The sequence below is a fragment of the Bemisia tabaci genome, chromosome 3 (assembly GCF_918797505.1).
Source record: "Bemisia tabaci chromosome 3, PGI_BMITA_v3".
In the NCBI taxonomy this organism is placed as follows: Eukaryota; Metazoa; Arthropoda; class Insecta; order Hemiptera; family Aleyrodidae; genus Bemisia; species Bemisia tabaci.
In genome coordinates, this window is record NC_092795.1 from 2,271,782 (window position 1) to 2,286,190 (window position 14,409).

At 34.5% G+C, this 14,409-nt stretch overlaps 2 protein-coding genes across 2 annotated transcripts in view; one reads left to right on the top strand and one right to left on the bottom strand.

Moving 5' to 3' along the window:
• Positions 1-76: 76 nt before the first annotated feature.
• On the top strand, positions 77-3,662 carry LOC109043280 (gem-associated protein 6). Its single transcript, XM_019060425.2, has 2 exons — positions 77-285; positions 1,178-3,662. Exons 1-2 carry the CDS (start codon positions 146-148, stop codon positions 1,557-1,559), a joined length of 522 nt encoding a protein of 173 aa, XP_018915970.2. The 5' UTR covers positions 77-145; the 3' UTR covers positions 1,560-3,662.
• The window catches only part of LOC109043277 (uncharacterized), a 49,110-nt gene continuing 37,508 nt past the window's right edge, over positions 2,808-14,409 (bottom strand). Inside the window, 5 exon segments of the mRNA XM_019060419.2 lie at positions 2,808-9,478; positions 10,354-10,647; positions 11,373-11,510; positions 12,306-12,495; positions 12,801-12,998. Of these exon segments, the coding sequence (XP_018915964.1) occupies positions 9,242-9,478; positions 10,354-10,647; positions 11,373-11,510; positions 12,306-12,495; positions 12,801-12,998 (1,057 nt within the window). The 3' untranslated portion in view covers positions 2,808-9,241.

Below are 14,409 nucleotides of genomic sequence, written 5' to 3' on the forward strand. Positions count from 1 at the left end.
GAAACAAGTGCTCAGTATTGGTTGACCGTGCTCCGATTGGGCTCTTGGTCATGTCAAGTCTCTTGTCTCTGGCAAGTGTCATAGGCAAGTGTTCAAAGTAAACAAACGTTATCAACACCGCCAATCGCCCACATCACATGCGGATATGGCAGCCCGATCTAAGGAAAGTATTCTTGATGATCCACTGTATTACTTAGATTTCGTTCAAAAATTCGTGCAGATCAAGACTTTAAGCGACAAAGTATATCAAGGAACCGTTGTCACTGTGGATCCTAAATCAGACAAGTAAGTCAAGTGACCGTTCTAAAATTCTTCGTGGCACCATGGATTGAATCAGGCGAATAAGCCCACAGTGGCCACCTTTCTGAATTTTGAATTTTCTGGCGTGGAATTTCCTTGCAGAGAATTTGTATTTGAAATTTGTGTAGGCAATGATAGGTTTTATTTCTTAGTTTTTGATTTCTGGGGGAAGGGGTCGGTAAAATCATACCCAAATCTCTCAAGAAGAACGCATGATAATGGATGATGTTCTATTTCCTTTTGGAGCTTACACATGGTGCAATCACTATGCAGATTTGTCTAACTGCTCAAGGTACACTCTACTACAGGTATGGACAAACGGAATTTTAGAAAGTCGTCAAAACGCGTAGATTTGACAGCATCGAGAGTACGACTGCGAAAACCTACGCGGCAAATGGACGGTACGACTTCATACGTCACTCGATCGCCCATTTTCTCAGCGCTGCCACTTCGGCACCCCGTTTGTCCATACCTGTAGTAGAGTGTACCTTGCTAACTGCTGTAGATTTAAGGGCATGAGTTGCAGTCAACTTTCTTTCAAGCTAATACAAAATATTCGACGTCTGGGGCGGGTGTAGACTGTAACTCAGGGAGCATTGTTCTAAGGCTCAAGTAAACTTTTCTTAATGTTCAGACGAAAGGTCTTTATATCTGTTTAGTTAAATTCCTTCAGGAATCATGCTACGCAAATTTCTTGGTCTCATTCGAATGCATTTTAAAGAATATTGAAAATGTCCCGACATGTAAATTATGACGATTCTTGAGATAGTGTCAAATGAGAATTTTTCCTCTTTGCTATCTGTAGGAAGTACTGTAGACAAGAATTATTTCTCCTTTCTCTGACTCATTTTCACTCTTTACTTTGCCTCTTTTTCAGTGTTGTCCTCGTCAGTCACTCAGATGGAAAACCATGCATTGATATCATAATGGGGCATTCAGTACAGTCGATTCAGATCTGCAGTCAGGCATCTGGATCTTCTCTCCAATGGAGCCTTGGCGAGAACCTACTCAAGTGTTTAGAAGACTCAGATGAATCAGCAGTAAGCGTTGAAGAATTATCGGCCCGAAAACAGCGGTTGAAAGTTTGGCTATCGAAGAACTTGATCACTGTAACGGAGGAGGGTAATTTGTTAAAATTAGACGATGTTCTTGTCATTCATCCTCCATACGGGGTGAAGCAATGTACTAGTAGTAATCAAATTATTTTAGGTAAAGTCCAAACCTTGGTTCAAAAATTATATTCTCAGTCTCCATCTTAGAAACTTTTATTATGAATTGCAACGTCTCATGATTTGCGTTTTGGTAAAGTTGCAATTACAAGGGTTGTCCCCCCTCCCCTCCCCATCCTCAAGGGGTTGAAACCCTTAACATACTGACTGCCACGGTATTTCTGTCTTTTTTTTCTTTGCTGGTGCTTGTGTGTTATTCAGAATTTTTTCAGTCAAAAACATGCAACAGAATAACTTCTGTAGTGCACTCAACAAAGGACACTAAGCTGAGCACATGAACATTCCGACACGCATTGATCTGATGTCCAGCGGCCGCATGAGCCACCATTCTTTCCAAAAGATTGACTGTCAGGCCCTTGTGCTGCTAGTGGCACCAAGAGGAAATTTCTTGTTGGACATGAGCTCAGCATGGCAGTATGGCATCATGTTGGAAAAAAGGAATTTTTATTTTTAATTTTTTACATATTCATGAACAACAAAGTTACTTTTGAAAGTAGGTATAATATCTTCAAAATATCCATGATAAATATTATTTTTTGCCCTTATCCTGTTTCTCCAAATTCAACAAATATTCAGCAATTCGCTCTCACGCATATTCAACAATAAAAATATTCACTTATACAGCGCAAATTTGCCCCTCTCGCCTTTCATACAGAAGCCTCGTTGGCTCGGTAGGTAGTGCATTCAATTCCTGATAGGCAGCACGTTCAATTTCCGAAAGGTAGATAATAATTTGAAAGTTGATCTCTAGAAAAATTAATTGACGACAGATCCAGATATGTTTAAAGTCTATTTTTTTCTTTACAATTTATCATTCCAATCAATTTTAGGAAGCAGGGATTTTTTTGCACATAACTTTTTACGTAAAGAAACTCGATCTTTTTACGTAAAAAACCTCGTACTCTTCATGAATTTTTCCTGTAAAAAAGACAACATCAGCATTTCACTTTTGGTCTGTTTTATGCCTTTTTTTTTACAATTTTTTTTTTTTGTAAATTTTACATCTTTATGCTGCTAGGGTATCTTTCCCCCGAGGCTACAGGAATTTGTGATAGCCATTAAAAAGTTTTCTGATATCAAAGATGTTAACTAGAATAATCCATTAATCAAATTAGTACTTATGCTTATAATGAGGGTACATCCTAGGTGTAAAAAATGGATAAAAATTACCAGAGCAATGCAATGGTCTCTTGTTCAATAAATGATGAGGGATATAAATGATTCTGAAACCTGCAGGTCTAAATCAAACGAGGGTAAAATAAACAGATGCAAGTAAAATAACTAAAAATAAATATTATTCATAGAATTGAAAACATTCATACATATACAAAAATAGATAACCAAGATAATACATAGTAATCTGAAAGGATGGGTGTAGGTCAAGAGTAAAAGTACACTAGACACAAAAAGTTAGGTGATATTTTGATCGCACGTATATATTACAAAAAATACTTCTCAGAGTTATTTGCACAAACAATTCTAATTCATCATAAATATTACTGCTATTAAATGAAATGAGATGATAATCTGATTTTAGGTATAAAATTGTAATGCAACGAGAGGCTGAGTCGCTACGTTTTTATTCTACTTTACATTCATCATACATTCCCCATCCAATTGCTTCTTAAGTGCTTAAGTTATAACTAAAATAAGTAGAGTAAACAGCACCAATACGTTTTGAATTTTTAAGTTTTACAGTCATCTCACTACTCTGCACATCAGTTTAGATCCAAAAGGGGAAAACAGATTTAGTGGCTACGTCATTCAATTTTCCCACCCAATGCAATTAGACTGTTTCAATGTAGTTTATTTGCCATAATTTTCAAGAGCAGCACTGTGAACAGCAATACATTCAGTGATGTAACCACTAAGTCAGTCTATTTATTGATCAAAGAAAAGAAAAGAGAAAAGGATAGAATCATCATTAGAAAGAACATAAGTGAAATCGCTGGATTTGATTTAATTAATAATAAATATCCTTTCCTCTGAAATTACCCTTGTGGCTAAGAATCTATTTAAAATATTGTTTATCGATGATGATGTTGTGAAGTGTAAATCTTACGTTGCAACAGTGTAAATTTACAGTATTATATTTGCTTTTAAAAAAAAATAAAATAAAAGATTTACTTCGCATGTGTTTGCTATTTTTTTTATTTTTTTCATTACAGAATTTTCCAAGAAAATTGCATGTGAAAATTATGATCTCTTTTTATCAGAAAAAATATAATAAGTGGAAAAATTCGAGAACATCACAATTTCGTTTTATCATTGGTCTAAGTGCCTAAATTGATATTCATTTCAGTAGAATTTCTTTGAAACATTAGATTTTGGCCGATGAGGATAGAGCTAGCAGTTATCGCCACCTACTTTTTCCTCACAAAAGAAAACTGTCTTGGTTTCTTAAATTAATAATTACACTAACAACCTAATTCTATTACAAGATTGGGGTATTTAAATCTGGGACAAATAGTCCAAAATTATTTTGCCTCAACCTTGCAAAAGTAAGAGGCAATGGTGGGGATTTCCAAACAGAATTTCAGGGAAAAAAGCATTGCAATGAAAATAAAATTTGCTTTTCAAGACTGTAATGATCATTAATATGATATCAGTGACTAGTTGAAATGATGGTTCTTCAGCACTTCGGAAAGCGATTCGATGGTCGATCTATCACTTAATAATTTCTGGATTTCATGAAATTTCTGGAAAATTGCTGAGCGTTGCATCCTAATGTAGTAAATCGGGTATTAGTGCACAAAATTTGACTCAGAGACACTTTAATATTAACTCCGATTTACAGTCCGAGTGCATATCGCAATATCCTTCTGCCTTTCGAACATAAAATCAAGAAATTATCATCTGATTGATTGAGTATTGAATCGTTCTCAGAATAACTGAAGAGCCATTTTAAGACTAGGAGGCAATGACTACACATATAATTCAAATTTACAGTTTGGACAGTATGTTTCCTTGATTAGATGAGGAGGGTTCATAATAGAGTCACGAACACACCCACTGTGTTGTTTGCTTGTGTGCATGCGTGTTGTAGGAACCTGGAACCCCTTCTATTCTGCCATTCTGCTAACTGTAGCAATCGATTCGAGGAGTTTGGACAGTTCATGTACAACCTGTGTATCTTTCATTTAAAAAAAAAAAAAAAAAAGCTCTAATTTTGCAGGGTCTTGGTGTAATGGAACCCTTTTCAAGCTTCCACTTCCTTATAAAAATGTCTACATAATGCTAAATCAGTTTTTGGAAGTAAAAACTTTTGATTATTGAGGATATATTTGAAGAAAAAAGATGATAGTTGTAATTGACTGAAGTTACTGTAAGAATTTCCTTCGCTAATTCGGGTTAGGAACCTCTTCAAATGTTTGGCCCCGCATGAGATTTTAAATTCAAGGTTTGCACAACTCCTTCGATAAAGATATCTTGTGCAAAATTATTTCACTCCAGTGTTGTTTCGTTTAATTAAAAAAATGGCACAGTTTCCCTGAATCTCTCCTTAGGGGTTCATTAAGAAAAAGGATTCAAGAATGATGGTCACCTTGATTAAGGCACATTGAAGAAATAGTGTTCCTGCACAAAAATTGAGAGAAGGATGACTGGGCATTAAACGAAATTATTTGATTTGTACCTTGTTACATTTGTTATGGAGTATAAAAATACTTCTTCCCATATGAAATAGTATTAGGTGCTAAAAATAGAGATTTCAAGGAAAGTACAGGGATTCTACCAAATTCAATTTGTGGAGAGCCAAAATTGATACTTTAATCATAGGCTCTCTAGGTTATATAAAGTTGGCCTGTGTTCAAAATAGTCTCAAAAATTACAATTTTTAAACGGACTTTTTACCTCTTTCATGTCACAAAATGTATTTATCTAGGTGCCAATTAACTATCTGATGAAACTTGATACGACTTGATGTCTTCACGCTTGTTTGCTGGATCATAGATAAGAGCAGGAGCTGACCCTAATGATTTCCAAAAGACTTTGCAAAACTGAGAGGTTTTACATGGTGATTTTGAGCTGAAATTTCAAATATGTTGTCAACAAATGCAGTTGAGCCTGGCACTCAGTAATTACGAGTAAGTGGTTCACGATTAAGTAAGTTCTTTCAGCCTTTTGAAGTATGGTAATGCTAGAATATTCTTTTTAAATGATAAACTTAACAGTTTAGTCTAGAGCTAGGTGCCATTAAAGATCAATTCCTTTTCGTTATGATTTGATCATCTTTCAGTGCGACCAAATAGTGTGCATTGTTCATTTTTCATATTCAAAAGGAAAATACAGGAGTTACCTGTTAAAAATAGAGGAGCAAAAATTTGATGAAAAGCTGGTTGGAAATGTTTTCTTTAAATGTACTTGCAATTCTAGAAACTTTAATTTTAGGAGGCAGAGAGGCCTGCATCAAAGAGAATTAAAAATTAACAACTCAAATATTCGACAGAAAAGTATACCGTTAGGTTCAATTTATAGACGAAATAATAATAAAAAAGAGAGAGAGAGAGAGAGAGAGAGAGAAAGAAAAAAAATAACAAATTAAAGTATAAAACATAAATCACAGATAAATTAAGTTGGACGACTAGCTAAAATTACCGGTTTTGTGTGGTGAAATGTCACTCTTCAGAGGTAAATGAGGAGAGCAGAACGTTTTGCAAATAGGTAATGGACAGGTTAATTTAGCTTCAAAGTTTGATTTTACTAAAAAAGTAGTAATATTTTTCCAAGAGACTATATTCTTGCTTTAAGATGCACTCTCATGAAAGGTTCTGATGAACTGAGAGGGGCACATCAATTGGGTTTGAACATCTTTTTGAAGCTCTAAGCAAATTTTAGAGGGTTCACAATGATCATTGTTCTTACATCCAACAAGGACGACATTTGAAAATCAGCCATGGAGCTTGTGAGTAAAATCAATTTTGCTAAAATCGCCTGTTATTCTCCACCTCCTATCCCAAAAACTGCTACATGGTATTCATAAGTATTAAATTTTATTTGCACATAAAATGCCTTCAATCTTACAGTGAGCGATTGATCTTGCACTCAGGTGTGAGAGCCCTCCCTATTATCATAACTCACTTGTACCTTTCTGAAAACATTGGATCAAGTGGTGTATAAGACTTCCACCAAGAGAGAGAGGAGAACATACAACTTTTTTCCTGCCAATGGCTACATATTTAAGAACAAAAGTGTCATGAGTGAACGATGTAATTCCACAAAACAATGGTGAACATTATGGCACTTAAAACAGGTAAAAATTCTATTTTAAAAGTCATGGTAACCTGGAAAATGGAGGAAAAGAACTTTTTTGACAGACACACATATGCTATTATAAGAATTACAGCAGCATTTGCCTCATTTAAATATTGCAATAAGTGAAGCTTCTTCGATAGGTACATGGAAAATTAAATAATTCATTTTTTTTTGCGATGAGCGAGGATAAAGATGATTTTTTAACAGCGTATTGATTTAAACTGCTCACTGGGAAATTTTGGAGTTTAAGATTTTACCAGGCAAGTTAAAAAGTGGTCCACTGGAATTTAAGCTTGGGAAACAAAATAAGCTCTATTTTAGAGGAACTTAATTCAATTTGCTCTTTGAGCACTGTTCAGGAAAAACAAATTATGCTGGATCAGAGAAATTCACCACTTAAGTGCATAGGGTGAAATAATACCATGAAATTACAAGTGATATTAAAAATCTTTGGTACAGTTAATATGTACACTGAATTTTGGGCAGATTAAGTTCTTTATAATACACTGGGTTTAAAATATGATAAATGCATGTATACATTGGGTTTTCCACACATATGGAGAATGGTATCTGCCTGAGACAATATCACTATTTGCCCTGACAAATATTATTCTTGTTTGGCTTAGGAAAACATAAATAGAGACAAAACAACAAACGGTAACAGGAAAAAAAAACAATAACCAGATACACTGAATCACTTAAGAAATTGGATTAAGGCAAGATTGAGGAGAGACAAATTGAGGGTATGGAGCTGCCAGGCTAAGGAAAAACGCCAAACGAAATTTTAAATATGGCAGCGACTCCCAAAATTTCTTGCGACAAAATATGTATTTACTGAAGTGAAAAGTTATGAAAATTTTTCCTTGAAAAGGGATAATACACAGAATCACATGAGAAATGGCCGGAAAGATTTTAAGAGAAAAATTCACTTGTAGTACAAACAAATTGTAATTTACTTGAGGAAATTTGGCAATGCCCAAATGATCATGCGAAGTTCTTCCTTAGTACAGCAGAGAGGGACAAATAAATTAGCATAATTTTCTGGGTAGAGCTTTTGCACTGGTATCAGGTTAACAGTAACAATCGTGTGCAATTCCTTCAGAAAAAAACAACAAAGAAATAAACTGCAGATAGCTGAAAAAGCTCAGATAAGAATTTAAAAAAATTAGCCAAAAACTCTTTCTACTGGATATTTTTGAGAACGAAAAAAGTGCAAAGGCTCTACTTTTAAATAAAAAATACAAAGGTCCCTGAAATTAAAAGTGATACAGCCTAAATTATAACCAACATTATTACTATTGAACTATTTGACAAGAGCTAACATTAGTGCAAAAGGAATCGAAGTTGATGACAAAAAAACATATTACAGCTGATCAAATAAAAACATTAAGAACAAATTTCAAAACAAAAAACAAAACAGAAAATCTATGAGCTGGATTATATGAAAATAATTGTAGGATTCTACATGTATAACAAGTTTGACACATGAAAAAAGAGGGGGGGGGGGGGTTACTTGACAATAAATTATGCTTTTGATTAGAAATCTAAAATACTATCTAGTAGTTAATACTCTCTTTTCTTCAATCAAATCATTAATTCGATCTTTGACATTTTCGCAGATGGAAATCAACGACAAGATTAATTGAATACATTCGGAGATCACTATATTGATCAATGATTAATACCATTCTTTGACAACCGTAAGTCAGGCTTCTAATACTTGGAAAACTAATAGCTTGCACATGATATGTTGGGACAAACCTAGGTGGCTGATTAAATTCCGGCAACTTTCAAAAATATTTTCGTATGATAAGTATTCTGCCGGACTAAAGAAAAACACTGTTCGACCTTTACGATACTGCCAAATTCCCCTGATAAAACATTAATTTTTGAAAAAAGTGGTTAATAACTCTCATTTAAATTTTCAGATACGAATTTAAGACAAACTTCCTGAAAAATTGGAAGAAAAATATTCACAAGTTTTTTATTTTTCTAAAAATTTGTGTTTGATCAGGGGAAATTTGGCAATGTTCAAAGGATCATAAGGCTTTCTCCCTCAGCACAACAGCATTTAATACAGGTTTAGAGATATATATTACACTTGCAAAACATTTACTTACAACACACATCCAAAGATACATGATGTCTGTCCAAACATACAATACGCAAGCATAAGGACACCATTGATGGAGTTTATAGATAAACTGGTCTCACACATTAAAGGAACTACTTACATAGATATTTTTTTAAACATAACATATCCCCTGAGGAAATCAATTGTATGTCTAACTTTTCCATAAGAGAAAAAAGAGGGGGAAAAACCAATGCAGATGGTTACGTTTTGTGTGAATCCATTCGACTAGGAGGATCATTAAAGAATAAACAATAACTTACAAGTAGTTAAATCTCTCTTGGAATCATTTTCAGAGAGAAATGAAAAAAACATTGTGGGAAAGCATTTAACTGGTTGGAGAGATATCATCTGTTTTGAAGCTCATCTCCATTTTCATCACATCGCCTTTCTTACAAAGATTATTACCATAGCTGTTTCCTCGAGGGAGTCTCTTGCCGAAGTGTCTTTCTACCCATTTTAACATGGTCAAAACAGAGTCCGTACTTGGCAAACGCCTTTCTGCAACGGTGCGGATGATCTGAGATTGCGTTACTCTGAAGGTAGCAGCCATTCCTTTCAATGCCTGTGAAAAAAATTAAATTAGGATTGAACAAGGCCGATGATCATGACTGGGTTACTACAGAATTCAAAAAATGAAATTTCCTGACATTTCTTTGATTTATGCGTCACATTTTGGTGCAACTCCCTGACAACTGAAAACAAGTCAGATGGTTAAAATGACAGAATTTGGAATAGTTTTCATACAAAATCTGTTGTTCTAACTTATTCTAGAAAGCAAATAAGGGTGACTTGACGATTTTTCCCTGACACTTCCATCATTTTCCTTGACATTTCCAGGTTTTCCCTGACTTTTTAAAATTTCCTGACATTTCCTGATATTCCTGGTTTGTGGCATACCTGTGTTTTGGTGAATGAACTTTGTACGTGGGCGTCAAGAGGTGATTACTAGAGAGAAGCCATTCTTTGTTGGGAGAGGATGCTCAAAATGTCTCATGTATGCAATAGCTCCTTAAATAATAGTTGACAGCAAAAAAACTTCCTTTTATAAAACATACTTTTTTTCTTACTTAACTGCTAGTGTCACATAAAAAAAGTAACTTAGTTATTCGTTTTTATTCGATGAACTATGTCAAATTGTAGAGGCCACTTCAGGTTCTATGTAATGTTACTGATCTGGGATGACTTCTAATTATCAAATACAGCTTTGCCAAGGTCTTCACTTGAATTGAAGCTTAAAAGACACAGATTTTCAAACTAAACTGATAAGTAGAAAGTAAAGTAAAAACTTGGGCAATACCGTCTTGGCGATTTATGAGGGACTTAACCAAAGAAATAGATCAACTCTTTAGCTTTACAAAAATGTCTAACAGCCAATTAAATAGAATATTTGCACCTCTTCTATGATCTGATAAAGAGTTATGAAAAAAAAATACTTACTTCCATGGCGTCTTCATCTGTGGTGTCATCACCTGCATAGATGATTCGGATGCGTTCCGACCAATCTAGACCAAAAGCTGTTCGTAGAATATATATACTGGCTCTTCCTTTGTTCCATTGCACAGGCGGCTTTGCTTCGATTGCGCAATGAGCTTGGGCAGGCTTGAAACCAGCTTGTTCAATGAGAAGTTTTGCTTGAGCGACCATTTCTTGTCTGACATCTAATGGCGTTTCCCGATAATGGAAAGTTAAAAGAGCCCCTTTATTTTCCACCCATGCACCTTCCTTGCAAACCTGGAAGAGGTTGAAAAAATCAATGAGAAGATTTTTTGGGAATAAGAAAATAATACAAAGATAGGATCTTAAAATAATTTTTGACGAACTGGGAAGTTGATGTTGGTTGTCCTCGTTAGATCTCCATCCTGACACGAGTAATAATAATAATAATAATAATAATTATTTATTAATGCAACAGCCTCATGAAATTCATACAAATTTGGAGCTTAACACTCGTCAAATAATATAATGGAACAAAATTTGACATCAAATAAATGTAACAAAAATTTAACAACCATTAAAAAACAGTAATTAATGAAGAACTAAGACTTAAGACTTAGGGGAACTACATTCAGGCAATTTAGGGATTTGGGGAGAGTTTGCGTTCAGATATTCTGCACGTCGTAGATAATCTGTTTAAGTCTAGGGTCAAGGACTGCTTTTTGAAATACTATTAGTTATATTCTTTGTATTGTACTTTGTTTGTTTGTTTTATTTGTCAGTTGAGTTTAACATTTGTTCAGCTGTTTTGCTCTTTTTTTGTTAATTACTTGTAATTGGGCAACTTGCCTGTTTTGTATAATAAATAAATAAATAAATAAATAATTAAATTTGGATATCAATATGCTTGTGTAAGTTGTGTCAAAATTTAATCTCTAAAGAAGAAACTGAGAAAAATCGCCTCGATGGTACAGTCAAGAGAGGAAAAAGGTAAGTTAATCAAATGGGTAGGAAGACTATACCTGCTCCTGAAGAACCTTAAGCAGGTCGCTGACCTTGTCTTCAAATTCAACAGGCATAGGATGTACGAATCTGCTTCCGTCTGGATGAAGGATTTCTAGACCATGATTACCAGCATATGTCAAACCTTCGATACCAACCTGTAAAAGATAAGAATTTAAGTTTAGTGTACGGAAAAACTAGTCATGTATTGGTGTCAATCTACTCCAGCTGGCCTTGGAAATTACTATTAAGTAGACTCTTTTCTCATTTATGAAAGATAGCAAGTTTTCAGAAACAGTGGCAAGATTGAGACATTATAGTCCCTCTTCTTCTTGACAAATTTTAGAGAATCTAATGATCTTTGCTGGTTTTTTTCGAGTCCTTAAGAAAAGGAGGGGTATTGTTGATATATTCCTCATAAATAACATGTATTCTATGTTCATCAATTTTACTTGACTGTTCACTGTTTTTGATTATTTTCTTGGGCTTCATAGAACTGCCATGACCCTTCATTTAAACGCTCGTCCCTTGCACAAACTGGGGCTCTCAGAGTGGCACTAATTCTTAAATTTCTCTGCCATTTTAGCATGAAATTCCTTGAAAATCTCAGAATTTGATCTATAATTGATCTATAATTGATCTATAATTTGTCCTGAACATATCAGTTAACTTTTAGGTTTACTAAATGTGTTATTTTAGTAAATATTAATATTAAAACAATTATTTGATGGAGATAAATTCAATAATAATTGAATTATTTATAATGTGGGCTTCAGGAAAGTTGCCATAAAAATTAGCGTAATGGGCCTTCAAGGTTAGCTGGTCCCTGGTCCGTGCCAGGATCAGCCATTGAAATTCTCTATCCGCACTAACTTAACTACTTTAATCGCTAAGACTATAGCCACCAGAGATTGCTTGAGTGTCCTAAACTGCGTTTAAAACTGAGTGCTTACCATTGCTTTGACATTATTGACATTCCGTCCAGAGATTATTGAAATATATACTTCAGGCATATTGGAAAGCCTTTCAAGAACATGTTTGGTTTCTGGAGGTAAAATGGCAAGATCTGGATGAGGAGCAATAGGGGCCAGGGTACCATCATAATCCAACATAAGCGCCAATTTGTCGGTGTTTCCTATGTATCTGAAACATGAATACAAACAATTATCAGACTTGCTGAAAAATGTAGCTCCGTCTCTTACTAGGCAATAAGAAAACAACACATAATTCAGTATCACATGATTAATTAAAATTGGAGACTCTGATTAATAAAATTATGTTGTTATTAGTTATTAATAAAATTATGTTGTTATTAGTTTTTAACATCATTAATTCATTGAGCATCAGTACAAAAACCAATGACTAAATAGTATGTGAGTGAAAAAGCCTTCCGACAGTTATCGTTGTTTCAAATCTTCCATTAATCCTTTTTTCAGGGTAAGACTTACTTGGAAAGGTATTCATCGAAGTCTTCCAGAGTCACAGGCTGCATTGTTGTTGGAAGAACATCATCGCCATCTTCAGAGATGAGAGTTCCCATTCCTTTTAAAAAGGACCTCATCCAATAATCGACATCATGCACTTTTTCCCTCTTACGCAAGGAGTTCATACGCAAAGTTCTTTCATCTTCCGGCATCGTTAAAGCTCTAGACAAAACAATTAACAACTATCAGTGGGAGCAAGAATCCAGGTATAACTACACATCGCAGGCAAATAGTCAAATCAGGCATTTTATCAAATGCCTTGGCAGATAGTCAAATTTTGATGGTATACCAAGTCTTGCAAGTTTTGGGCTGAGAGCTCTAGAGTTTCCAATGTTTTTAATGTAAGAATTCATCAAACTACGGACTTCTCCCGTATTTTACTCTCCAAATGCTCCTCATCTATTTTAAACGTCAATGTTTTTAAAATTCTGTATTTTATGACATGCTGAAAATTCCGAGGTAAACACTTGTTTGAGGACTAGATCAATTTGACAAGGTCAAGGACAATTTGATCAATTTGTCAAGGACAATTTGATCTAGTCCTCAAACAAGTGTTTACCTCGGAATTTTCAGCATGTCATAAAATACAGAATTTTAAAAACATTGACGTTTAAAATAGATGAGGAGCATTTGGAGAGTAAAATACGGGAGAAGTCCGTAGTTTGATGAATTCTTACATTAAAAACATTGGAAACTTATAATTTATTTACAATTTTATGATGCCAACTTTTACCGAAACTTCTTTTCTGGATGAGCAAATAATAATTTTGTCAAAAATTAGCAAAAGAATCACAATTTCAGTGTAAATAAGAACATTTGGCTATTTGTTTAGGTACCAAATGCCTGATTCGGCTACTTGCCTACAACATATATATATATAGGAAATTGTTGGAGGTTTCATGATACTACTCGTTTCAGGAATTCTACCGGACCAATTTTGACGATGCTCTAATCTGGAAACAGCTCTTGAGATCCCAATACTTTTAAAATTGTCAAACTTTGTCAACGGGCATCTATCTTATCTTCCTGGCAGACAAGCGGCGAGGAAAAAGAAGCTCTCTCTCCTTGATCACCAACCTTTTGACTAGATAATACTTGTAAAAACGCTGAAAAATTTACCAGGATGTCTCGTTTTTTTTTTCATTCTGAGAAATCCTGATGAAATCCTGATTTTTCTGATTTTTGACTGCTAAATCCTGATATAATAATTTTTCAAAATCCTGATCAAATCCTGATTTTTGCGGAGAAAAATTAAAAGTTCTGAATAAGCGTATGCAAAAGCATAACTCTAGAATTGTGAGAAAACAACTTTTTTCAAATCCTGATTTTATGACCGATTTTTCCTCAAATCCTGATTTTATGACCAATTTTTCCTCAAATCCTGATAAAATCAGGATTAAATTCTGGTTGACCTCAAATCCTGATAGAATCGGGAGGAAAATCCTGATGCTAGACACCCTGTTTACTTTACAGCCATACTTTTCTTAAAACTACCACATGAAAGTTTGATTTTTTAAGTTCATTGTGTTCAGAGAGGCATGAAGAGCATCATTCAAATTACGACAAAAAGCTG